The 24,984-nt window shown below is 42.6% G+C and overlaps 1 protein-coding gene across 1 annotated transcript; it reads right to left on the minus strand.

Moving 5' to 3' along the window:
• Positions 1–209: 209 nt before the first annotated feature.
• Positions 210–24,361, minus strand: LOC114197262 (NBPF family member NBPF6-like protein). The gene is made up of 8 exons (XM_028088230.2): positions 24,169–24,361; positions 21,567–21,666; positions 19,005–19,240; positions 15,743–15,794; positions 14,647–14,810; positions 11,546–11,665; positions 5,076–5,203; positions 210–365 (listed from the first exon to the last, which is right to left on the minus strand). The coding sequence occupies exons 1-8, from the start codon at positions 24,344–24,346 to the stop codon at positions 210–212; spliced, it is 1,134 nt and encodes a 377-aa protein (XP_027944031.2). The 5' UTR covers positions 24,347–24,361.
• Between the last annotated feature and the right edge of the window lie 623 nt (positions 24,362–24,984).

A 24,984-nucleotide genomic window follows, 5' to 3' on the forward strand; every position in this document is an offset into this window, starting at 1 on the left:
AAAAAGTTTTCAGACATTGCCAAATGTCGTAGTGGGCAAGGGGTGGGGGTGGGCAAGATCGTCCTCTGTTGAGAACCACTGATGTGCGCTCTCACTGCCGTCCTGGTCCCTGAAAGTTGGGCGAATGAGTCTCTTCATAAATGTGGGAAACCGATTCAACTCATGGCCCTTACCTCATTGGGAGGTTAAGATTTGGGTCTTTAGTCTCCCTATCCTCGGGTTGTGCTTCCATTGCTCCTTTTCTTTGGGTTTATCCTAAAATCAGCCTCATTCAAGCCTGTCCTGGAAGGCCAGGCTGGGGTTTGGGTCGACTCAGTAAGGTTCTTCTTGACCTTTTTGGAACCTCGCATTTCATTCAGTTTAGCCTGCAGAGAAGATTGAGAGAGAGTATTTTCTTCTTTACCGGAAATCCAGGGAGCAAGCGAGCGGTGCGCTTCGGGCAGCTGGGAGCTGATTGTACGCAGTCTCTACAGCTTGCGCTGGTGTGCAGATACTTTTGGTCCCACAGGTAGGGAGTTATGTCGCGGGTCACTTCTGGTCACTGAAAAACAACCAGCCTGGGAGAGACACATAGAAGCCAGCTGCCTACCTCACACATGTCCGTGAGGGACCCCCGAAGAGTGCTGACCAGAAAGAAAGGCAGTGAATCCCTCCTGTCAGGTAGGCTAGAGGTAGTTCAAAGAGAAGGGAAGAAATCCTGTGAGATTTCAGGATCCAAAATTACCCGACGTCAGCCTCATCCGGATCTTTGGCTTCCCATGGCTGGTGAAAGTGAGTTGAGTGTCCTTGCCAAAGTAAGGGAAACAGACAGCCGTGGCCAGGTTACCAGTGAGTAGGCAATCTCTAATCTTGCCTTGAACTTCCTCAGCCAGGTTTCTGTGGATTCCAAGGGTGCAACTGAGTACTTCTATTTTTCATTTGCCCTTAAAGAAGAAAGGAGGTGCCTTGCTGGCTCAGTCAGAGGCGCATGGGACTCTTGATCTCCGGGTTGTGAGTCTGAGCCCCATGTTGTGTGTAGCCATCGCTTAAACTTTTTAAAAAATAAAGAAGAAAGGATCAGGTGTGAAGGAAAACTGCTACATTAGGGAAAGCTACTATTTCTGAGACAGTCACCACCCGTCTCCTTAATTTTAATTGCACTTTCCCAGGTAGATCTCCAGGTTGGGCCCATTTTACTCTCAGTGCACAGCTGATAGGGCCATGTATGTGGTTAAGAGGTTCACAGATGAGTATCTGAATAGTCATTTAAAAAAATATATACATTCCTGGGGTGCCTGGTTAGCTCAGTCAGTAAAGCATACCACTCTTGATCTCAGGGCAGTGAGTTCAAGCTCCACACTGGGCATAGAGCATACTTTTACAAAAATAAAAATATACATTCTAAAAAAAAAATAACACATCAAGCTCAACTATGCCACATTTACAAAGATGGAAAAGAATTACATATTAGCAAATAAGCAATGTCATAAAAGGGACTTTAAATATGTTTAACTTTTATTTTTTAAGTAGGCTTCATGCCCAACACAGGGCTTGAACTCACAACCCTGAGATCAAGGGTCACATACATACTCTACCAGCTGAGCCAGCCAGGCACCCCAGCTATCTGTTGTTTCCACTAAAGTTTTTTTTTCCCTAGATATGCCCATCCAGTCACTTCCCTTTTCCAAACTCTGACATTCACTGCCAATTCCTAACATTAGTGTTCAGGTTCCAGATTATTCTTCCCACTTCGCATCTTTGCCTCTCTCCCGTCTTCTTTCATAAGCAAAGAAAAGTCAAGTCTTCCTTACTCTCCAATTTGCAACATCAGCTCTTACAATCAGGTTAACAAATTAAGGATCTTTCATAGGACTCTTTTCCTATAATGAAAAATTATAAATAACACAAGGCTTTATTTCACAGGTGGAAATGTTTCAGGAAGAAGTAAAGGAAACATTTCCTAAGATCAAAGGCCAGAAAAGTGATCCAAATTTTTGTTGTTGTTGTTCAGGAAAAATCCAGACTCTGCTGAGTGTTGCAGACATTCTGCCTCTTCCTCAGCCTGCAGACAATAGGAGATTTATTTTTCCTAGAGGGTACAATAGAGAACCTTGGACCACAGGGGTCAACCAATACATAGGTGGGCATGAAATGCACTGGAATGAAAAGGATGAAAATGACAGCACATCTTAATCTATGTAATTGTTTACATAGAGTTTCACATTTTTCAAAATTGAGCTGTTGAAAAAGAAGAGAACTAGAGGACTTACACTACTTGATTTAAGACTTACTGGGGCGCCTGGGGCGCCCACATTGCTTGAGCATCCGACTTTTGGTTTTGGTTCAGGTCATGATCTCCCAGGGGTCATGGGATGGAGCCCCTTGGCAACAGGCTCCATGCTCAGCAGGGAGTCTGCTTGAAATTTTCTCCCTCTCCCTCTGCCCCTCCCCGTTTTCTCTCCAAAACAAATCTTTAAAAAAGACTTATTATAAGCTATGGCAGGCAAGGCAAATTGCTAATGGCAGCAAGATACACCAATAAATAGGCTGAATTGAGAGCCCTAAAACTGACATCTATTTGGTCAGCTGGTTTTCAGTAAAAATTTCAGTTCAATGAGGTTCAATAAGTGGTGCTAGAACAACTAGTGTCCATATTGATGGGGAATGGAGATAAACCTGTGTAGACCTATGGCTACAGGAGTTTGGATTTTATTTAAAATGCACTAAGGTTGGGCGCCTGGGTGGCTCAGTTGGTTAAGCGACTGCCTTCAGCTCAGGTCATGATCCTGGAGTCCCAGGATTGAGTCCCGCATCGGGCTCCCTGCTCAGCAGGGAGTCTGCTTCTCCCTCTGACCCTCTTCCCTCTCGTGTTCTCTATCTCTCATTCTCTCTCTCTCAAATAAATAAAATCTTTAAAAAAAAAATGCACTAAGGTCATCCTCATTTCTCCTAAAAAGCCTCCACTATTTTAAATACCAACCAGAAAAACAGCTATGATGGCACAGTTTCAGCAGTGGAAATTAGAGACAAGTCTCCTTGAGAGGAAGCATTTTGGAGTAGTTTCTGCACATGTTCATAGATGGGGCATGTCCAAGTTTCCCAAACACTAGGAGTTTTTACTGTGGGTTTTCCTTCCCTTCTGACCACATTGTGCTGGCGTGTCAGCAGTAAATCTCTGGCGGCAAAACAGGGTCACAGTCAGTGCTGGGATTAAAAACAAACTGAAAGAATCAGTCCCTGTCAAGATAGAAGCCAGGCACTACAGTTTTGGATTGGAGCCGAGGTTACTGCTGCCACAACACAGAGTACTAACCCTGCTGGCAGATGCTGCATTTCCTTTAATATTTTTGACATAAGAATGTTCACAGTATTGTGTAGCTTTGTTCTTGGATGGCTTGCTTCTTGACAGCTGCAATAGGAAACACAAATACTTATGTGTTGTTCTTTTCAAAACTCTTGTTTGGTCAGAAGGTAGGATCTTGAACAAGATAACTAGCCTGTTCTCTTCGAAAATGTAATATCATCAGAAAAAACAAAAACAAAGACATCGGGAGGGGCGCCTGGGCGGCTCAGACGGTTAAGCGTCTGCCTTCGGCTCAGGTCATGATCTCAGGGTCCTGGGATCGAGCCCCGCATCGGGCTCCCTGCTCAGCGGAGAGCCTGCTTCTCCCTCTGCCTCTGCCTGCTGCTTCCTCTGCTTGTGCTCTCTCTCTGTCAAAAAATAAATAAAATTAAAAAAAAAAAAAAAAAAGACATCGGGAGAGAGTTCCAGGTAATAAGGACTCAAGTGAAATCTGGGAACTTTAATTAGAGCTGGGGAAATATCGGTATCACAACACACACTCTTAATCCTTAATCTCTCTCGTATATATATGATATAGACACAGATATTAAATGCATCTCTATCTATATACATACATGTGTATATAGCTATGACATTTTTTAAACAATGGGAAAATTTACGCAGCATATATTAGATGTTATTGATTTAATATTGTCCTTAGATTTGATAATTGAATTGTATTATGGTTATATAGGATAATGCCCTTAATATCAGGAAATACATGCTGAAGTATTTAGGGGTGAAGTGGGCTTGCATTTACTAAAGTAATAGGAATGCAGGTGTGGGTCTATGTAGACAGAGAAAAGGAGAAATGAATGTTAATTGTTGAATTGAGATGAACAGAATGAAGGTGATAATTGTATTCTTCCAACTTTTCTGGAGGTTTGAAATGTTTCAAAGTAAATAATTTTGAGGGACATTGATTGTAAAATATGTGACACTGAACAGCTATCTGAGTCCTGGACTAAAAATTGGCCTTTTATGTGTCTCCCACTTGCAGGAGGGTATGGCAGTCCTCAATACTACCTACCAGTACAAGAAAAGGTTAAATCACTAGTTTGCTGTATACACCCATCAAAGGATCCTTTCCTGCCATCCAGGATTTGTCCTTCTTACATTAATCAGCCTTCAAGCCTGGAAATCTGATAAGTTTGAGGCTACTTTATATGTTTCAAAGCTTCAGAATAAGATGTCTGGCTTTTATATTTAATTGCAAAAGACAAATCAATGGGTAGTTATTTTCAGAAATTATTTTCAGAAAAAAGCTCCAAATGAGAGTGGAGTTATCCGAAACCTACCAGTTCCTGTAGATATACTATTTCTCCCTGTGTATTCTAAACAGAGACCTCTAGGATGCAACTTTTGCTAGACCTATACAGAAGTACAAGAGTGAACAAAAACTCTCAGGATCCTTCTCTGGCAGTGATTCTATCATCCTTTTTTGGGGTCCCCCACAGGTAGACATGTATGAGACTGCTGCTCTGTTTACAGATGCCTGTGAAGGCAGATTTTTCTGCCTGAGTTATCTCAGTTCCCAGAGTGTGAGACACAATGTAGTTTTTGTATTTAGTACCAGGTGTTCAATAACATTTAATTTTGGAATGAAGTGATGCACCCAGACTTGGTTGCTGTCACTCTGGGATATAAATATAGTGGACATATTGAGTTTCCTGTTGTTAGCTGGAGAAAGAAAACTTTGTAATTTTGATTTGTTAAAAAAAAATGACAGGCAACAGAATGTATATAAAATAACCCTTATTCTTTGAGATTCTAAACTTTCATCCTTCAAGGAAATGGACATGTGCTGAAGAGCTGAATAGTCTGCCATGACATTATTCTGCCTTATTCTTGACCCAAGTCCTTGACATTTTCTTCCAGCTGCTGCTGACTCCAGTTATGCACAGGATGGGGGTGGAGAGAGAAAAGGGTTAGGCATCTCAAGATCATCTGTGAATCTAGGTATTGGTGTCTCTTACGTAGTTGTCAAATTTGCAGGCTGAAGAGCTGTGATTTCTGCAATCAAACTATCCATTTGGAGTAAAAATCTAGAGTGGCTGTGAAATTTGATTCTTAGAGATGAAGGTTTCTTGCTTTCAGATTTGGGAATTTCACTGTTTTGTTGTCTTAGCTTTTCTCATCAATGGGGGAACTATTTATGACTAAGCTTTGTTGAAATAAGAACTTTTCATATTTCCACTATTAGTTCTTACCTGAAATAGAAGAGAAGACAAAAACTAGATTAAATGAGAACCTTCTATTGGTTCTGCTGATACCTGAGGCTGAAGTGACAGCTAAGAAAGAAAAGAGGCTGAGCGCAACCTGAAAAGTGGGTAAGTCGTGGTGCTAAACTACAGTCTGGAAAGAGTTATACTAGCAGATTAGATGGAAAGTCCCCTGAAATATACCATGTGCCCTGTGGTGGTGTGGTATACAGGGCCCCACCACCTCATAATGCTAATAGCCCTGCTCAAAGCTGCTCCAAGTGGGTTAGCCAGATCCCTACCACCTCCTCCCTCTGGATCAGTTTACTCTACATTCTACTCTTCTGGAGAAAAATGAAGGCCTTTACACCTCCCAGGAGATGTGCCTTGCTTCAAACATGCACATTCAGAAACAGTCTGTTCTAGAAATGAGAGCGTATTTTGCATGGAAATCCTGCTCCTAAATACATGTCTTTTTTTTTTTTTTTTTAATAGGAGGGTGGTGCCAAGGGAAGAGTCCTAGAATGTGAAAACCAGCAAGGTCCTTAAACACCATCTGTAATACTGTGATTTATAATAAGAAATGTAAATTTGGTCTTTGTTCCAGTTTCTGGCAGAACTCCTAAAATGCTTGGAATCAGTCTTTTGTTATATTAATGAGGTGACTTTTGGAAAGTCCTGGAAGGATGGAAGGTGATTACCTGGGGGAACCAACCATATGATTTGGAGAGTTGGAACTTTTAGTCTTATCCCCCGACCTCTGGGGATGAGAAAGGGGCTGAAGTTGACTTCAGTCATCAACTGCCAATGACTTATTCAATCATGCCTATGTAATGAAGCCTCCATTAAAAACCCGAAAGATGGGGGTTCAGAGAGCTTCTGGGTTGGTGAACACACAGAAGTGCTGGGAGAGTGGAGCTCCTAGAGAGAGCATGGAAGCTCTGCACCCTTTCCCCTTGACTTGCCCTATGCATCTCTTCCTTCTGGCTATTCCTGAGTTATATCCTTTTAAAATAAACCAGTAATCAGGGCTCCTGGCTGGCTCAGCCAGTAGAGCATGTGACTCTTGATCTTGGGGTCATGAGTTCCAGCCCCAAACTGGGTGCAGAGATCACATACATACATACATACACACATATATACATGGAAAAAATAAACCAGTGATCTAGTAAGTAAAATGTTTCTCTGAGTTCTCTGAGCCACTCTAGCAAATTAATCAAACCCTAGGAGGGGGTTCGCAGGAAACTCTGATTCATAGTCAGATATATAGGGTGACAACCCAGATTTGCTACTAGCATCTGAAGAGGGAGCCAGGGTGGGGGACAGTCTCATAGGACTGAACCCTTAACCTCTGGAATCTGATGCTATCTTCTACTAGGTAAACCTAGTAGGTAATGTCAGAATCGAGTTGAATCGTAGGACATCCAGGTGGTGTCCCAAAAATTGCCTGTTGGTGTGGGAAACAACCCCCCCCCCAAGTTGGAATTGGTACCGGAATTAATTTACCATCCAAGTACAGTTCCACCTTTGGCCATGAGGAAACAGTGGTATCAAGAGGCAAAGTATTAACTAAAGCCACAAGACCTATAAATGAAAATCCTGAGACTAAAATCCACACCTTGAGCCTTTTCACTATGTTACAAAGTTGAAGCAAAGGGAGAGGAAAGGCTCCAATCTGGAGGAAGCCAACAGGCTCCGACAGTGTATTGGGTACCTTAGCTGGGACTGGAATAAGACTTTATAGGAAGTCTCTTTTAAGTATTCGTCTTAAGAGATTACAGAGAAAGAAAGGAATCATCAGAAAGAGAAAAGGGAAAATTAGCAAATAAAGAGCAACGTTAAACCCTGGACTGATCCATTTACACCCTTTAGAGAACAATATTCTATAATGTTAATTCTACATCAGGTTGTTAGAGTAGGCAGTTAAGTTCTGACAGGATACCTGGAGGTCAACAATGAGGAAGTCATGGGCAGATACTGGGAAGGTCAGAGGCCTGTCCCTGCAGCACTCCACAAGAAGCTGGATCAAACCAGACCAGCCAAGATGGCAGATGCCATCACAGGAAACCCTGACCAAATTAGGAAGAAAAAGCCAAAACCCTGCTTCCTGCTCCCTAGTTAACAACTGTGAATATAAGACACCCAACCCCCAGGGAATGCTGCTCTCATATCTCTTGAGCTTGCCTGCTCTCACTTCTCAAGAGTGTACTTTTTTGCTTTAATGAACTTTTCTTGCTTCCTTGCTTTTTTTTTTTTTTTTTTTTTTTACTCATCTACTGCACTGCGTGTCTGTCTTTGAATTTCTTCTCGTGACAAGACCAAGAACCTTCAGTAACTCCTTTGGGTCTTGGCTGGGTGGAAGCACCAGGGCCGGAGGTCTCTCCAGTTCACATGGCAACACACAGTTGCTACTAGGAACATTTGTAGGAATATTTCCACTGGATCAACTAACAGAGCTCCTAAGTGAAAACTGAAAAAAGTAATTTATCATTCCTAGATGTTCCTTATCACCTTATTCTTTCCAAACTACTTCTTTGGGAAAGATTTTTTTTAAAGGTTTTATTTATTTATTTGACCTTTTTTGGGGGGGGAGATTTTATTTTTAAGTATTTCACTTCAGTATAGGGAAAGCAAATATAAATTTGTTTCTTAAAGTTTTATTTTTTTATTTTTATTTTTTTAAAGATTTTATTTATTTATTTGACAGAGAGAGAAGCAGCGAGAGAGGGAACACAAGCAGTGGGAGAGGGAGAAGCAGGCTTCCTGCCGAGCAGGGAGCCTGACTGGGGGCTCCATCCCAGGATACCTGGGATCATGACCTGAGCAGAAGGGAGATGCTTAACCGACTGAGCCACCCAGGTGCCCCTGTTCCCTAAAGTTTTAGATTTTTTTGCTGTTATATTCTCTTTAGGGCAGTAATATCTAAAAGCTTTTGAAGGTATCAGATTTGGTGTGAAGATTATTTTCAAGTTAAAACATCTAAAATCTTGGGTGCCCGGGTGGCTCAGTTGGTTAAGTGACTGCCTTCGGCTCAGGTCATGATCCTGGACTCCCAGGATCGAGTCCCGCATCGGGCTCCCTGCTCAGCAGGGAGTCTGCTTCTCCCTCTGGCCCTCCCCCACCATGTGCTCTCTCTCTCTCATTCTCTCTTTCAAATAAATAAAATCTTAAAAAAAAAATCTAAAATCTTATCTGAATTTCCTTTATCTGACTAGAGCAGAACATCCCAAAAATACAGGTGCCACATGAACCACCCTCCACCCTTCCAAGAGAGTTTCCTGAGAATTCAGTGGCATGGATACAGACTGTCCATTACCAATAGCATCAAAAGTCCAACAGAATTTTCCATACTTTTCCATGAAGCCCTGAAACCCTTTGTTAAGTTGGTATACAAGCTTTTACCTCTGGGTATTCTGGGAGTTATTCATTACAAAGCAATTCCCACATGCATATGTAAAGGAATCTTGTCTTTTCTCCTGTTTATTTATCATTAGTTTATCTATCATTAGTTAATTCAAAGGTCCTGGACCATTCAAACCTAAATGGGTGGAGGAAAAATTTTGCCCCAATACTCTTTTAGGATTTTGTTTAATGAAAAGACTAATCAAAAGCAAAATTTTTCAAATTGCAAATGGAACCACTAGTGGGTTGTGAAATCAATATAGTAGACTGTTTACTATAGGTTTTACTTAAAGAACCATGAAGGATAATACTACATATGGCCCATTATATATAGTAAGGTTTTTTGTTTGTTTTAAACATAACATTGGGTTACAAAGAATTGTACTGTGTCTTGTGGTCAAAAAAATCGGAGAAACTGCTCCAGATAGACTGGTTATAGATCTAATCCATCCATCTACCTCTTCTCTTTTTTCCATGCTATACAAATAAGACTGTTGAGAGAGGAATGCAAATCCCATCAATGGCTAGTGTCGGCCTTTCATAAGAAACTGCACATTTGAGATACTTCTGTATTGGTAAGCTGAGATCTTAGTAGATTGATGGTCCTTCTCATTGGTAGCCACATATTTGAATCACCTAGGAGCTTTTTTTTTTAATTTTTAAAAAGATTTTATTTATTTTTTGTCAGAGAGATAGAGAGAGCATAAGCAAGGGGAGCAGTAGGGGCAGAGGGAGAAGAAGGCTCCCTGCTGAGCAGGGAGCCCAATGCAGGACTCGATCCCAGGACACTGAGACATGACCTGAGCTGAAGGCAGATGCTTAACCATCTGAGCCATCCAGGTGTCCCTCACCTAGGAGCTTTTAAAAACTAATACCCTAAACACATGTGAAACCATATTAATCAGAATCTCTAGCTGTGGTATCTAGGCATTTGTGTTAGGCAAAACCTTACCAGGTTCTTATAATGACAGCATGATTTAAAGCTACTTAGGAGACCTGCCCTATTTCCCATGGTTCTCTTTGTTTCTCTCTAGCTGTCCCACCATGGGCTTCTTTCCCATTGGACCTAAAGATTTTAATCTTCCTTCTTACGATCTGAGGTGAATCTTTCTTTCTCCATTGGATTTCCAAGGCAAGGATTTCCTTCTGTTTATCTACCTGGGTCTTTACCAAGTTCACCTCCAGATTCCCTTTGCCCAAAGCTAATTCACCACAAAGGCTCCCTCAAGTCAAGTAGCTGGGCTTTCCTATGCCTGCAGTCACTGGGTGCTGTAGGACTGACATGAACTCCCAGGTCCTTCCATTCTCTGAGCCACCAGGCAACTGGTTCCAGGAATCTGAGGACAGTCCTATTTAGAAGAGTCCTTGGAAACAAAAGCAACATAGGTACAAGAAGGTAAAAGAAGGGGCGCCTGGGTGGCTCAGTCGGTTAAGCGTCTGCCTTCAGCTCAGGTCATGATCCCAGGGTCTTGCGAATGAGCCTCACGTGGGACTCCCTGCTCAGTGGGTCAATAGGGAGTCTGCTTCTCCCTCTCCCTCTGCCCCTCCCCCCACTTGTGCTCTCTCTCTCTCACTCTCTCTCAAATAAATAAATAAAACCTTAAAACAAAACAAAACAAAAAAAGAAGGTAGGGGCGCCTGGGTGTTTCAGTCAGTTAAACTTCTGCCTTCAGCTCAGGTCATGATCCCGGGGTCCTGGGATCAAGCCCCCACATTGGGCTCCCTGCTTGGTGGGGAGCCTGCTTCTCCCTGTCCCTCTGAAGCTCCCCCTGCTTATGCTTTTTTTCCTTTCTGTCAAATAAATAAATAACTAAATAAAAACCTTAAAAAAAAAAGAAGGTAAAAAGAATCTTGGGTGACCTTTCTTAACGGGCACCTACCAGATCAGGCAGGGATGTCTATTGGGTTGGGCATTGTACACAGCAAAAACACAGTAAATGCTGAGTCTGGTGTATAGGGGTTAGGCTGAAGATATTTTGCAGGTTTGTAAATATTTTTGCCAATCTGAAGGCAATTTGGTTTGGTTTGGCTTTTCTCAATAGGAAGAGCTGAGAACCGTAAGGCAATTGGAATATTATAGTTTGCAATAAATTTGTATTTTGCCAAGGATCAATATAAGCTATACTTATTTCAATTTTTTAGTACTTTATTTTCATCAGTTTGAAAATTGGGGTTTTGCTCCTTTTAAGCTCATGGTACCTATCTGGTCCTCACATTTCCTCAAAGACTACTGACCTAGAATCTAAATTCTGTTTCCTTATTCTTTCAGCATTCTAAGACAGAGTTTATCTAATCTTGGCGAATTTTACTCAATTAAAATAATTGTTCTCTTATGTCTTCTCACCTTTGAGGATTGTTCTTTTTTTCTCAGGCTTGCATTCGTGAGCTGTGGTTTGTACCTAAACGGTGGATTTCCCAGAGGTACTCCTTCCTGGAGCCTGGGGTCTGGGGGCCTGTAGAGGGAGCACCTACGAGGTAGCCCTCTCTAGATTGAGAATTATGAGTCATGAGGATTTGGGTAGCTGTGGCCTCCCTATCACCTTTTGTTTTTATAGCTGGGTATGGCAAGAGAAAAGAAGGCTCTGAGAGTGACCTTCTCTCGGGGGTTTTGACCACTTACCTCTGGAAATACGATTCAGGTGAGCCAAAAGGCTCAGACTTTTCCCCCTGATACCTCTGTTTTCATTGTACAGCTGGGCAACAGACTCCAAGCTCTGCCTGTTGAGGTTAGACGTGTATCCTAGTCCAGGAAATAATTACAGTTTAGGCAAGTTAAACACATTCACTTGAGATAATGCTTTCTGCAATTCCTTTTCCCCTTCTTTCTCAGCCCAGAAGAAAACCCTGGGGACTCAAAGGTTGGGACTTTAGTGTAATGGGACAGAAGCTTAATTTTCACAAGGCCCTTAAAAAATGCCAGCTCATTCATTAGTATTATTCACACCCAGTGGCTGAAATTATGAAGTAGACTTTTCTCATGACATAGCTGCTGCTCTGGTGTGGAAGAGACCCAGTCACTGTTCTGGCCCAGCCCAAGACTGAGGAATGATGGCCTCCGTGTGAGTGCAATCCAAGAGGAGGATGTGGGGAGAAGAACCACATTAGGGACAATGAAGAGTAACCAAGACATTAGAGAGGGGGATGAGGACGGCAGCAGCAGGGACCCTCACTCTGCTGAACGTGGTACTCAGCAACTTGAGTTCTACTGAATGACTGCCATGCAAGAGGACAGGAGCAGCAGAAAGCATATAGCAGAGGAATCACAAGAAGGGCTTTGGAGGTCGGACAACTCGAAGATGGAGGGATAGCTCAACCTTGGGGCAAATCTCTATCTGAGTTTATTTACTCATCTAAAAAGTAGGACTATTCAGGGGCACCTGGGTGGCCTAGTCGTTAAGCGTCTGCCTTCGGCTCAGGTCATGATCCCGGAGTCCTGGCATCGAGCCCCACATCGGGCTCCCTGCTTCTCCCTCTCCCACTCCCCCTGCTTGTGTTCCCTCTCTCGCTGTGTCTCTCTCTGTCAAATAAATAAATGGAATCTTAAAAAAAAAAAAAGTAGGACTATTCATACTTGCCCTATTCTCCCTAGTTGGGCCATTTCTAAGAGTAAGTGAAGTAAGGTATATCAAGTTCTTGCAATCTGTGAAGCCCTGAAACACACGACAAGTCCTTAGAAAGATACATATTGCCAGAAGCAGGCCGACTTGAGCCGCCCCTACCATTTCCTTGGTCAGAAATGCTGAGATGATGTTCCAGCTTTTCTTGAAGGCAGTCATTGATGAAAATAATTTCCTTCAGGTGCTGGTGCAGGCTCTGGATCTCATCTTCTGCAGCCATTCCACCAGGACAGGGAATGAGGTAGAAGATGGAGAATCCTCATCACTAATGGGGTGGCCAAGGGCCTCTCAGCAAGATCCCTGCCTTTCGCCATTCTTCTGCCAACTTCCTCTTTCATCAGGGAACACCAGGGGACTTCCTTTAACAGCCCTTAAAGGCCTTCAAACAAAGCATGGTCCAATGCTAAGCAAACTCCACAGGACCACCTCTCACACAAGGATATGGGAAGTATAAAGGAGGTTGACACAAGGCGGGAAAACACCAAATAAGCCTTCTGAGTAGGGCTTATCTAGTACTGGGAGAGATGTGGCCACTTTTTTTTTTTTTAAAGATTTTATTTATTTATTTGACAGGGAGAGACACAGCGAGAGAGGGAACACAAGCAGGGGGAGAGGGAGAGGGAGAAGCAGGCTCCCCGCCGAGCAGGGACCCCGATGCGGGGCTCGATCCCAGGACCCTGGGATCATGACCTGAGCCAAAGGCAGACGCTTAACGACTGAGCCACCCAGGCGCCCCGAGATGTGGCCACTTTTCACGTAAGACTTTCAGGTATTAGTTAATGTCTCTACTAAATACTTCTCCCACATGATTTATGACTGGACATCTTTAATAGATGACAAAGACCTCCCTCGACATCTCAAGGTGAAATGGGAAATAGGAATGAGGAAGCCTTTGTAAGGGGACTGCCTGGGTAATAAAAAGCACCCACCATTGGCAAAAAGACAAAACCTGACATGGCTTATATCACTATTAAAAAACTCAGCTAACACTGACTGGATTAAGATAGTCTCTTTCTGAGGGTGCCTGGGTGGCTCAGTTGGTTGACCATCTGACTCTTGATTTCCTCTCAGGTCATGATCTCAGGGTTCTGAGATCAAGCCCCTCCTAGGGCTCCATGGTGAGCACAAAGTCTGTTTGTCCCTCTCCCTGTGCTCCTCCCCCTGCGTGCTCTCTCTCTCTCAAATAAATAGATAAATAAAATCTTAAAAAGTTTCCTTCTCATGCCTACAAGAGGACACAAGACATATAATTCTCTAACAATCCAAACTTTTATCCCCAAATAAAGTCGAACAGTCAAAAAAGGGAATGGAGATGAAGGTTGGGGTTTTAATCTACACACACACACACACACACACACACACACACACACACACACAACCAGTGAGGCTGTGACACCTAGGGGCTCTTAAAGCACTGAGACTAGACCCACAGACATTTTTTAAAAATGGTATCACACAAAGGATGGGAACCCTAGCTACCCAAGGGCTGCCAAAAGATGAGCCTTGTCCTTAGGGAAACCACCTGATATTCTGGTACTCAGATGGAACCTTGTAAAGAAGCAAGTCATCTGAGGGGAGATGAAAACTAAAGATTGGAACCATGATAATGCACCTCCAAAAATATGGGCAAAACTGCTAGTATTTCTCAGGCAGTTAGAAAAGCTTAAGGGACACTGTTCAGGAACTATAATTAGCAAGAACATTCCCAGAAAGCTAAGATGTTTCATCTTAGAGGAGGTCTATTAGATTCTGTACACATGCTGAAGTGGTAGCAGAGAGTCTGCCATGATCCCTTCACTCTCAATCTGACTTGCCTGGAGTCCATCAGCTTGCACATGCCAGTGGGGACCAGAGTGACTAAGGTGAGGTGTGGACCAGGAACAATGCAAATTACCTGACCCACCAGGGACCTGTACTTGAAACTTGGTCCCAGAGCTATGTTCAGCCTAATAATTTTTTCAAGGTTAATCTTTAGGGCCTGCCTGCAGAGATGATCTCATTCAGCCTAGACAGAGGTGGTAAGCATGTAGAAGCTACTGGAGCTTTATTCTCCATTTTTCCAGTGTTGGTGGAATTTTATTCTCTTTATAATGGGAGTACTCACCGGTGACTTCCGCAGCAGAGCTGGCTTCCTGCACATCAGAGGGGAAGGCACTGCTGCTGGGAGGCTGGTGAGAGTCACAGCGACTGGAATGAGTCAAATACCGTTCACCTAGTGAGTCTTCCGAGACTTCATTCTCTTCTTCCTCCTGGAGCTCCCTCCTGAGCCTGGGGTGGGGGCAGGGAGGGAGGTAAGACAGGAGATTAAACTAAGGCAACCTGGAACCACAGCTTCACAGCTGGTCCTATCTGAAGCTCCTGGAAGAGACACCAGAAACCAAAAAGGCCATCTGGATGAGAGAGAAAGCATAACAATCCAATAACCCTTCTGACTAGGGTTACTGTGCCTAGAGTTGGGTAGAAGGGAGCAGCAGGTTGCTGACCACATAACGTGGATCAGGAAATAGACTCAACTACTCTCAAATACACTCATGACACACAGAGACCTTAGAATGCTGTGGCCAACTTTTGTTTAAAAAATATGAAGTAGGGGTGTGTGGGTGGCTCAGACGGTTAAGCGTCTGCCTTCGGCTCGGGTCATGATCCTGGGGTCCTAGGATCGAACCCCACATCGGGCTCCCTGCTGGCAGGGAGCCTGCTTCTCCTTCTCCCTCTGCTGTTCCCCCTGCTTGCACTCTCTCTGTGTCTAATAAAAAAATTTTTTAATTAAAAAATAAAAATAAAAAAATAAAAAATATGAAGTGGTCCACTGAATTAGGGCTCCTGAGACAATGTCTCACTCTGGGTTTTTTTGTTTTTGTTTTTTTTTACCATACAGGTTTTTAGACTACAGAAACCAGGGATCTCTGGCCTTTATGTCAGACTGACTCTAGCTAATTAAACTTGATGAATTACTAGGAAATGGTAACCAATACAAGAACTGCACAGAGAACAGACAACATTGTTTAAAAGGACAGACACATCATTGTATGATGAATGAATGAATGAATGAATGAATGAATGAATGAATGAAATAGGTACAATCAGCAGTTTCTGAGTTTTTTTTCCTGGATCTGGGACTTTGGCCTTTTGGTCTCTTGCTTCTGGAATCTTCTCTAGACTTCACCATTCCATTACCGGCCCTTTCAGCATTCAGTTACCTGGGTGCCAGAGGCTCCTGTCCATCTTCATCCTTCTTATCATTGTGATTTTCTACAAACCAAAAAATAGAAACAGCTAGTCAGAAATTGAGCAGGTCCCATTTCACACATTACAAATATGAGGGCCTATATGATCAGAGATGTAATACTCCACATGTTTGTTCAGAATGCTCTGAGAGAGAGGCCTTAGGTTATGTCTTCAGAGAAGTACTCTGGCAAGCTTTCCTGAGCAACACTGGACGGTCTCTTCCTGGTGTGGGAGATCATCACCATGACATCTGCTACCAAGTCAAGGCAAAAAGTTGAAAATGTCTTTTGTCCAGTGCACAGAATACTCGTTCAGCTGCCTTCTGGACTTCTCCAGCTGTAACCTTCATTTTTGCCACATAGCTGGTGGCTAGACCATGGTTGTGTGTCCTTTTAGGCTCTCATAAAGAACACACTGCAGTCTCTGAAGAGCAATAACTTTAGGAGAACCCACTGAACCTTTCTAACCAAATCTTGACAAAGGCACTTGTGCATGCCAGAGTGTGTGAAGAGAATCTTCCCTCCTTTTTTTCCTCCTTTTTTCCCCCTGACCCCACCTAGAGACCAGCACAGTTGCTGAACTGTATTGTCAAGGCAGCTGAAGAGTGACCTGAACCACGAAAGAGAATCTAACTCTCTCATCAAAAGAACCAGGAAAAAGGGACCTCTTGCCTAAAACGTGTGAAGAGTGCTCCCTTTTATTTTCTATTTCTCAATTTTTTTGCCTCCTTGCTCTCAAAGTAGCCTCAGTCATGCAGAACTGCAACACATTGTGAGAAGAGAAATCTCTGAGAAAACTCAATCTTTCTAAACAGAGGAACTTGGAAAAGGGACCCTTGGGAACTTGAAAGTATAGAAGAAATACCATAGAGAAGAGAGGCTGGAAAACGGTCTATGAGCTGACAAAAGTACCAGGATTCATCCACAAACCGAATATGTGTGGAATAGGCCCAACAGATCATGACAAAGGATTAGAGAACTGAATTACCCCATAAACCACCACCTACTCCAGACTAAGCCTGAGTAACATATTTGCTGGACCAACCCAAACAGCAGCATATCAAAGGTACTGAACGCTCACCTGACATTGGAACCACTGCCTATAGAAGGTGAGACAGACTTGGGAGTCTGACCCTAATGGGGTTGATTGCCTGCTAAAAAATAATTTCCAGGGGTGCCTGGGTGGCTCAGTCGTTAAGTGTCTGCCTTTGGCTCAGGTCATGATCCCAGGGTTCTGGGATCAAGCCCCAGGTCGGGCTCCCTGCTCAGCAGGAAGCCTGTTTCTCCTTCTCCCAGTCCCCCTGCTTGTGTTCCCTCTTTTGCTGTGTCTCTCTCTGTCAAATAAATAAATAAAATCTTAAAAAAAATAATTTCCGGAGGGTTTTAACAGGACCCATTATATATATATGATATAATATTCAACCATTTCAGTAAATGATTAAAAAGCATTTGATAGAATTCAACATCTATTCAAAATAAAACTCTCAGAAAATAAGGAATAAAAAGGAATTTCCTCAAATAAGGTGGAAACATTTCTTGGTTGGACCATGCCTCCTCATGTTTGCATTAGGAGACATAATTTTTTTTTTCCCTGTTGTCAGCAGTCACCATCATAAAACAAAAAACAAAAGATTTGTTTGTTCATTCAAATATGAATAAATAAAACAAAAAAATCAAAAAAGGAACTTCCTCAACCTAATATGGCACTATGATCATTAATTAGGAAACTCAATATTATTTTAAGATTGATTTATTTGAGAGAGAGTCGGGGGGAGCAGAGGGAGAGAACCTACACAGGGCTCAATCCTAGGACCCTGAGATCATGACCTGAGACAAAACCAAGAGTCAGACACTCAACCGACTGAGCCACTTAAGTGCCCCAGAAAACTCAGTATTATTAAAAATGTCAATTCTCTTCAAATTTTTCATAAATTCAAAGCAATGCCACTCAAAATCCCAAGAGGAATTTGTTGCTGTCACTTTTTTTTTTAACAGATAATGGCAAGCTGATTGTAAAATTTATGTGGAAAGGCAAAGGACCTTGTTTTAGGAAAAGAGTTCTTAGATATAACCACAAAAGCATGATCCGTAAGTTGGACTTCATTAAAATTAAGAAATTCGGCTCTCTGAAAGACACTGTGAAGAGACTGAAAAGATAAGCCATAGTCCAGGAGAAAATATTTGCAAATTTAATATCTCATAAAGGACTTGTATGCAGAAATGTAAAGAACCCTTAAGACTTGATAATAAGAAAACAAACAACTCAATTTTAAAATCACAAAATGTTTGAACACTGGCTTCACCAAAGATATAAGGAGAGTCCATAGGCATTTGAAAAGATCCTTAAAATCATTAGTCATTAAGGAAATGCAAATTAAACCACAATGCCTTCCCTGCCCCCATGCTTATTAAAATTGCTAAAAAGACAAAAAGCAAAAGAACAACAACCTGAAATTATCAAAAGTTGATATTGGGGAACAACTGAAATTTTCACACATCGCCAGTGGGAATCTGAAATGGTATAGCCACACTGAAAAACAGTGTGGCAGTTTCTTCTTCACATACCACGTGACCCAGCAACCCCACTCTTACATATTTACCCAACTGAAGTGAAGTGAAAATGTATTTTCACACAAAAACCTGTATGTGAATCTTTATAGCTATTATTCATAATTGCCCGAAACTGGAAATAATCCAAATGTCCTTCAATGGGTAAATAGATAAATAAATGTAGTATATCTATATAATGGAATAGTACTCAACAGTAGAAAAAGAAACAAACTACTGATACATTCTGGAGATGGAAAATCTGTAGGAACAGAAAACAGATTCAGTGGCTTCCAGAAACTGGGGCGGGAGACAATGGTTGACTACATAGAGGCACAAAGGAACTTTTAGTGGTAATGGAACTATTCTGTATCTTGATTGTGGTGGTGCTTACACCACCCTATATGCATTTCTGAAAGCTCACAGCACTGACACTACAGTGGGCCATTTTACTGTAAATCAATTATCCTTAAAAGAAAGAGGAAATGTCTGTGGGGGCTCACCTTGGGCCTAGGTGAGTCCCAGTAGGTATTTCTACCTGATACCATCACCATCAATAGGCTGAGAAGGGCACAAAACAGTAGGACATCTGGCTAAAAAGTCACTCTTCCTGGAAGCACGGAGACTTATGTGAGGCTAGAATCTTTGTGAGGATCTAAGGGTCTCCATAGCCTGTAAGCCAACCTACCAGTGGTGAGTTTGCTGGCAAGGTTCTCTGCCAGTTGGCTTCCTTGGGCCAGTTGTTCACAGAATCTCTGTCCCTGGTAGCGGGCAATGTCAGTGCTCCTGAAGAGGGCTTCAAAAGACTTGACCGTGCTCTTTGTATGCTGAATGAAAAGATAACAGATACCTTTCCCTTCCTGTATCCTCTGTCGTAAGTGGGTCAGTTCTCGCGCCTGAGCCTGAATTAGGGGATCATATTTCCTAAAGTAAGAAAAACAAGTAAAATGTAACAGTGCATAGGTTATGGGAGTTTCAGCAGAGACATCTCGTAGAATGCCACTAAGGAATTTCCCAAGATGAATTTTTACACAAGTTGTATGACTTGCCTCTGGCAGAGGGAATGAGGAAACAGCATTGGGTTTGTTTCTTTGTTTTTTATGAACTTTACTTTGAAAAGATGCCCCTTCAGTTCTTCAATTCAGCCCACATCCATTTCCATGGAATATATATCATCAAGCATTATGCAGAAAGTGGCATGCACACATGCACAAGCCAGATATAGAAGTGTTGGATGGGTACATGTGGTGTTGATTCAAAGGATGAAAAGAAAAATCAATGAAAGGGTCAAGAAGCATAGCATTCTTTTCAGTGACATGAAAATAAGCCATAATCAGTAAGGAGACACTAAAGAGTAAATAAAGTTCTGAGTTACAACAATTACATCATTCTAAGTGGGTTTTCACCATTTTCTAATGATTATACAAATATTTTGCATGGATTCCAATCTAAAATGCAAGCTCTCTGAGGCTAGAGATAGTGCCACATATTACGCAACTTACAGTACCCAACAGAGTGTGCATACACAAGTAGGTATTCAGTTAATACCACATAGAACAACATAATCCTAAAGCTGGACTAGACATTTATAGTCATCTACCTCATCTGATGCCTGAATCTCCTCCCTGCTGTCCTACTAAGTGCTAGTCTCCAGATTGTCTTTCAAACTCTATTCCATAGAGCTTCTGTAAAGTGTCAGAGCTGGTGAAGGCATAGACTAGAGAACAGAGGCTCTAGACCTAGGCTTCCTTCAATCAAGTATCTCTGCTTTAGATTTTACATATTTGAGCTTCTCAGATTTCATTTCAACAAAGGGTTAAAAGACATCTTGAATGCCACAATCTGCCTTACATGTGAAACCCTCTGAGGATAAACAATGCTAGTACTCAGTATTAAATTATTAATAAACTATTTTCCAGACAACAGCTGCTTGATTATCTATATACCCAATAGCCCTACCAGTTAGTACTCCACATAGTATGATACTTAGAAAAAAAAAATCAAGGTTGAGAAGGAGAAACATTTTTGTCATGAAAAGACACTTTGGAAAGCTTGGAAAATATTTCTTGTAGTAGAAAATGTTAGTCCATTAATGAAAACCACCACACCTATAAAAAAATAAAAGTATAGGGCGCCTGGGTGGCTCAGTTAGTTAAGCGACTGCCTTCGGCTCAGGTCATGATCCTGGAGTCCCCGGATCGAGTCCCACATCGGGCTCCCTGCTCAGCAGGGAGTCTGCTTCTCCCTTTGACCCTCTTCCCTCTCGTGCTCTCTATCTCTCATTCTCTCTCAAATAAATAAATAAAATGTTTAAAAATAAATAAATAAAATAAAATAAAAGTAAAGAGGTGCCTGGGTGGCTCAGTCGTTAAGCGTCTGCCTTCAGCTCAGGTCATGGCCCCAGGGTCCTGGGATCGAGCCCCGCATCAAGCCCCACATCGGGCTCCCTGCTCGGCAGGAGGCCTGCTTCTCCCTCTCCCACTCCCCCTGCTTGTGTTCCCTCTCTCGCTGTGTCTCTCTGTGAAATAAATAAATAAAATCTTTAAAAAAATAAGTAAATAAATAAAGTACAACAATTACAGAAAATATTTGTTGAGAGCTTCATGTGTGTCAGAGATAGTTCTAACTTGTAATCATGCATTTAATCTTCATAACCCTCTGAGGGTTATGATACTGTTAGTATTTTCATTTTACAGAGGAAGTTGTACCTCAGTTGAGGTAACTAAGATTCAGGAAAGTTAAGTAAATTTGGGGCGCCTGGGTGGCTCAATTGGTTAAGCGGCTGCCTTCGGCTCGGGTCATGATCCCAGGGTCCTGGAATTGAGCCCCACGTTGGGCTCCTTTCTCAGCAGGGAGTCTGCTTCTCCCCTGCCTGCTGTTCCCCCTGCTTGTGCTTGCTCTGTCTCTCTCTCTCTGGTTCTCTCTGTGTCAAATAAATAAATAAAATCTTTTAAAAAACAGAAAGTTAAGTAAATTTGCCCAAGGTCACACAGCTAGAAGCCACATTGCTAGTACTCCATCTCAGGTGTCCCTCTCCATTTTATTCCTATGATATTTAAGGGAGAACCCTAGAGACCTAACTACACTACCCCCCAATTCCCACAGCCCCGCCAGTTGTCTTTATCTAGTTCTGTGCCCACCGCGTACTTCTCTATCCCTCTCCTTGGACAAATGCGCTCTTTACACTAGCAGCCTGGGCTGCCCCACTTCAAATAGTACTTCACACTTTCCCACACAGGTACCTACTTACCCAAGCCTTGCAGCTGGTGTCATCTTCTCTGCCAGCTGCCTGTCAAACTGTACTTCTTCCTCCAGCACGGATTCGATGAGGCCTTTGTACTCTTCACACTCTGAGAAAACAGACACACCTGCCTCAGGGGAAAGCTGGACATGCTGCTGTGCTCGCTGCCTTCAAAGGAGGAAGCAGGGTCCATCCCTGGCAACCAGGCTCCATGCTGGGAGCTCCACATCTCATTCCTCAATCTCCCAGACTACATGGCATTTTATTTTTTTTTAAAGATTTTATTTATTTGACAGAGAGAGACACAGCGAGAGAGGGAACACAAGCAGGGGGAGTGGGAGAGGGAGAAGCAGGCTTTCTGCTGAGCAGGGAGCCCCAGGACCCTGGGATCATGACCTGAGCTGAAGGCAGACGCTTAACAACTGAACCACCCAGGCGCCCCTACATGGCATTTTAGGTATGAGGAAAGAGAAGCTCATGGGCAGGTAACTTACTCAAGATAATTGAACTGGAAGGAGACAAGTCAGAATTCATATCCCCTGAGGTCTGACTCCAAATCTTGGGCCACTTTACCAAGCCTCGTAGCCTCTTAGGGAAACCATTAACCTGGGACATGAATGAAGTAGTGATTTCCTGTGTGTTGGGGAAAGCTCCAAAGTCTGTAGGACTGATAGTTCTCCCATGTTGAGAGTTTCAATAATCCCCCCAATATTTCAAAGATATCCAAGTATCTGGATACAACTGTGTAATATGTATACGGAGGGGAAAAAATCTGAAAGATATATGTTCCAATGCTACCAGGTGTTGTGTTAGAATAGAGGGAGAACTAATACATAGTGCTTCCATGGCATTGTTCTAGTAGATTTTCAAGAATTATTATCATGTAATCATCACCACTAGCTAAAAAGGTAAATATTATTATTACCATTACAGATGAGGAAAGTGAGGTACAAAGAAGATAACTTGGATTTGACCCCAGGAGTCTGGCCCAGGATACATGCTCTTAATCACTGCACTGTATTATCTTTATACTAAGATCTAGGGTGATATCTCCTTTCTTCTCTAGCTTCAAAAAATTTGTCTTCAATTGTGATTTTAATGAATAATGTAAAAAAAAAAAACCCTTATATTTCCACACCCCAAAGTTCATCTTTTCCTTCTTTATTTTTAAGATTTTATTTATTTATTTGCTAGAAAGGGCACAAGCAGGGGGAGTGGCAGGCAGAGGGAGAGGGAGAAGCAGGCTCCCCGAGGAGCAGGGAGCCCAAAGCGGGGCTTGATCCCAGGGAGCAGGGAGCTTGATGTGGGGCTCGATCCCAGAACCCTGGGATCATGACCTGAGCTGAAGGCAGTCACTTAACCAACTGAGCCACCCAGAAGCCCTTTTCCTTCTTTAAAAAGTAGGCTTTTTAGCTTTTTTCTCCATGTCTAGTAAGTTGGGTAGCAAATTTTATCCCCCATTGATTTATTGAAAAATAACTGTAGAAATTTGAAAGCAAACTCTACTTCAATATTAGCAAGAATCTTCCTCTAATATTCCTCTCTTATGTGTCCTCACTTCCATCATGGTTCCTTCAGTCACTACAGCTTCCTGCTGCTTCCCCTCTGGCCCCCCCATTACCCACAGGTTTGGGATTGTCCAAGGATTTCCAAATGTGAGAGCTGAGGGTGGAAAGGGAAGGGCCAGCTCCTCCATTCTCATTTTGGCTCCACGTCTCAAAGCCCAGATCCTGGACTAGCTTGCTGTCTGCAAAGTTCATATTCAGGGAGAGATTGAAAAGATGTTACAGAGTCTCTGATTTTCCTGGAAATACTTTCAATCTCACCAGAGTGTGAGGAACAGCTTCTTAAAACTCATATGGGAGGGTGCCTGGGTGGCTCAGCTGGTTAAGCGACTGCCTTCGGCTCAGGTCATGATCCTGGAGTCCCCGGATGGAGTCCCGCATTGGACTCCCTGCTCGGCAGGGAGTCTGCTTCTCCCTCTGACCCTCCCCCCATCTCATGTGCTTTCTCTCTCTCTCAATCTCTCTCTCTCTCAAATAAAATAAATAAATAAATCTTTAAAAAAAAAAAAAACAACTCATATGGGAAAAAAAATCTTGCTCCTGGCATCAGGACTTCCCTCTGCATCTGCTATTGATGTTCTGATCTCCAGGTATCTGCGGTTCAGTGGGGAACAGACAGCTTTAAGCTCTTATGGCAGATCGAGAATACTAGTACACTCCTAGGGCAGCTAGCACAATGCTTTGCAAAGGGTACTTAGTAAAAGTTGGAATTGAATCCCGAGATATTTAAGCCAACAGTGATACTATATGTTTCTAGAATCTGACACATGTTCCTGAGAGAGAAAAGATAGTTCAGTGCCTGAACCAGGGTTTTAGCCTCTCTGCCTCCCTACCTCTCACTGTAAACTCTACTCCTTTGTGCCTCAGTGTTTCCATCTTCTGCAAATTGAGGGTAAAATACCCACTTCTACCTTTCCAGGAGTATAGTCAAGATGAGATTAATTTTGATGGAGAGAGAAGAATAAAGTTTGGAGAGTGTTTAGTTTCTCATAAGGAAGTTAGACAATCATTTATCACTCTGGTGACTGTGAACCCATAGGGCTTACTGTATTTCTGCAGCTGGTTGGCCAGGGTGTAAGCAGTAGCTTTGGATGTGAGGAATTTCTCCATGAGGTCTCGGAAGTTCTGTTCATTTTTTTCCAGCTGGGAGCACAAGTACTGGTTGATTTCCAGAATGCTCATTTCTGTCCTCGGATCAGAGAAAGTGGTGAGAGATTCTGCCATGCTGAAGCTTGTGGTGGTAGAAGAAGTAGAGCCAGGACCTGGGGAGCAGAAACCCAATAAATAATTAGAAACAAGTGAATAGATTATGGTGATGGCTGCAGTGCCTGGTAAATTACTAAAAATCATTAAACTGTACAATCCTAATAAGTGAAGTTTTATAGTTTGTAAATTATACCTCAAAATTTCATTAGGTGGGGAAAAATGGACTTAAACAGGTCTAAAGTATGCAGATGTAATTCATACTTACTTTGGGGCCAAACTTTGTCAGCATTCCACAACTGTAAGAATTCTTAACCACAAAAACAAGGTAGAAGATACCAGAGCTCAGAGCCTGGAGCACTTCCTGCAACTCAGCCTCTGGTAAGAGTGCCAGACGGAGTACCCAGCCTGCCAGGTAACTCTTTGGAGTCACAATAACAGAACTGGAAAGTGGGGGGTGTCATGGAATCTTAGGGACCCCTGTCTTCCAGTTGCTGAGGCCTCGCTGATACACAAGGTCACCTGGTCTGTTGAGAAGGTCACCACTGATGGGGAGTCCCCCCCAAACTCCCAGCAGCCACTCTCAGTGTTTGTGCGCCCATGTGCTGATACCACACCTCTTTCTAAAATTTAAGCATATTTTTCATTGTTTATTCTTG

Source organism: Eumetopias jubatus, unplaced genomic scaffold (genome assembly GCF_037043125.1).
Source record: "Eumetopias jubatus isolate StellerSeaLion01/CBP00866 unplaced genomic scaffold, mEumJub1_p1.0 scaffold_4, whole genome shotgun sequence".
Taxonomy (NCBI): Eukaryota; Metazoa; Chordata; class Mammalia; order Carnivora; family Otariidae; genus Eumetopias; species Eumetopias jubatus.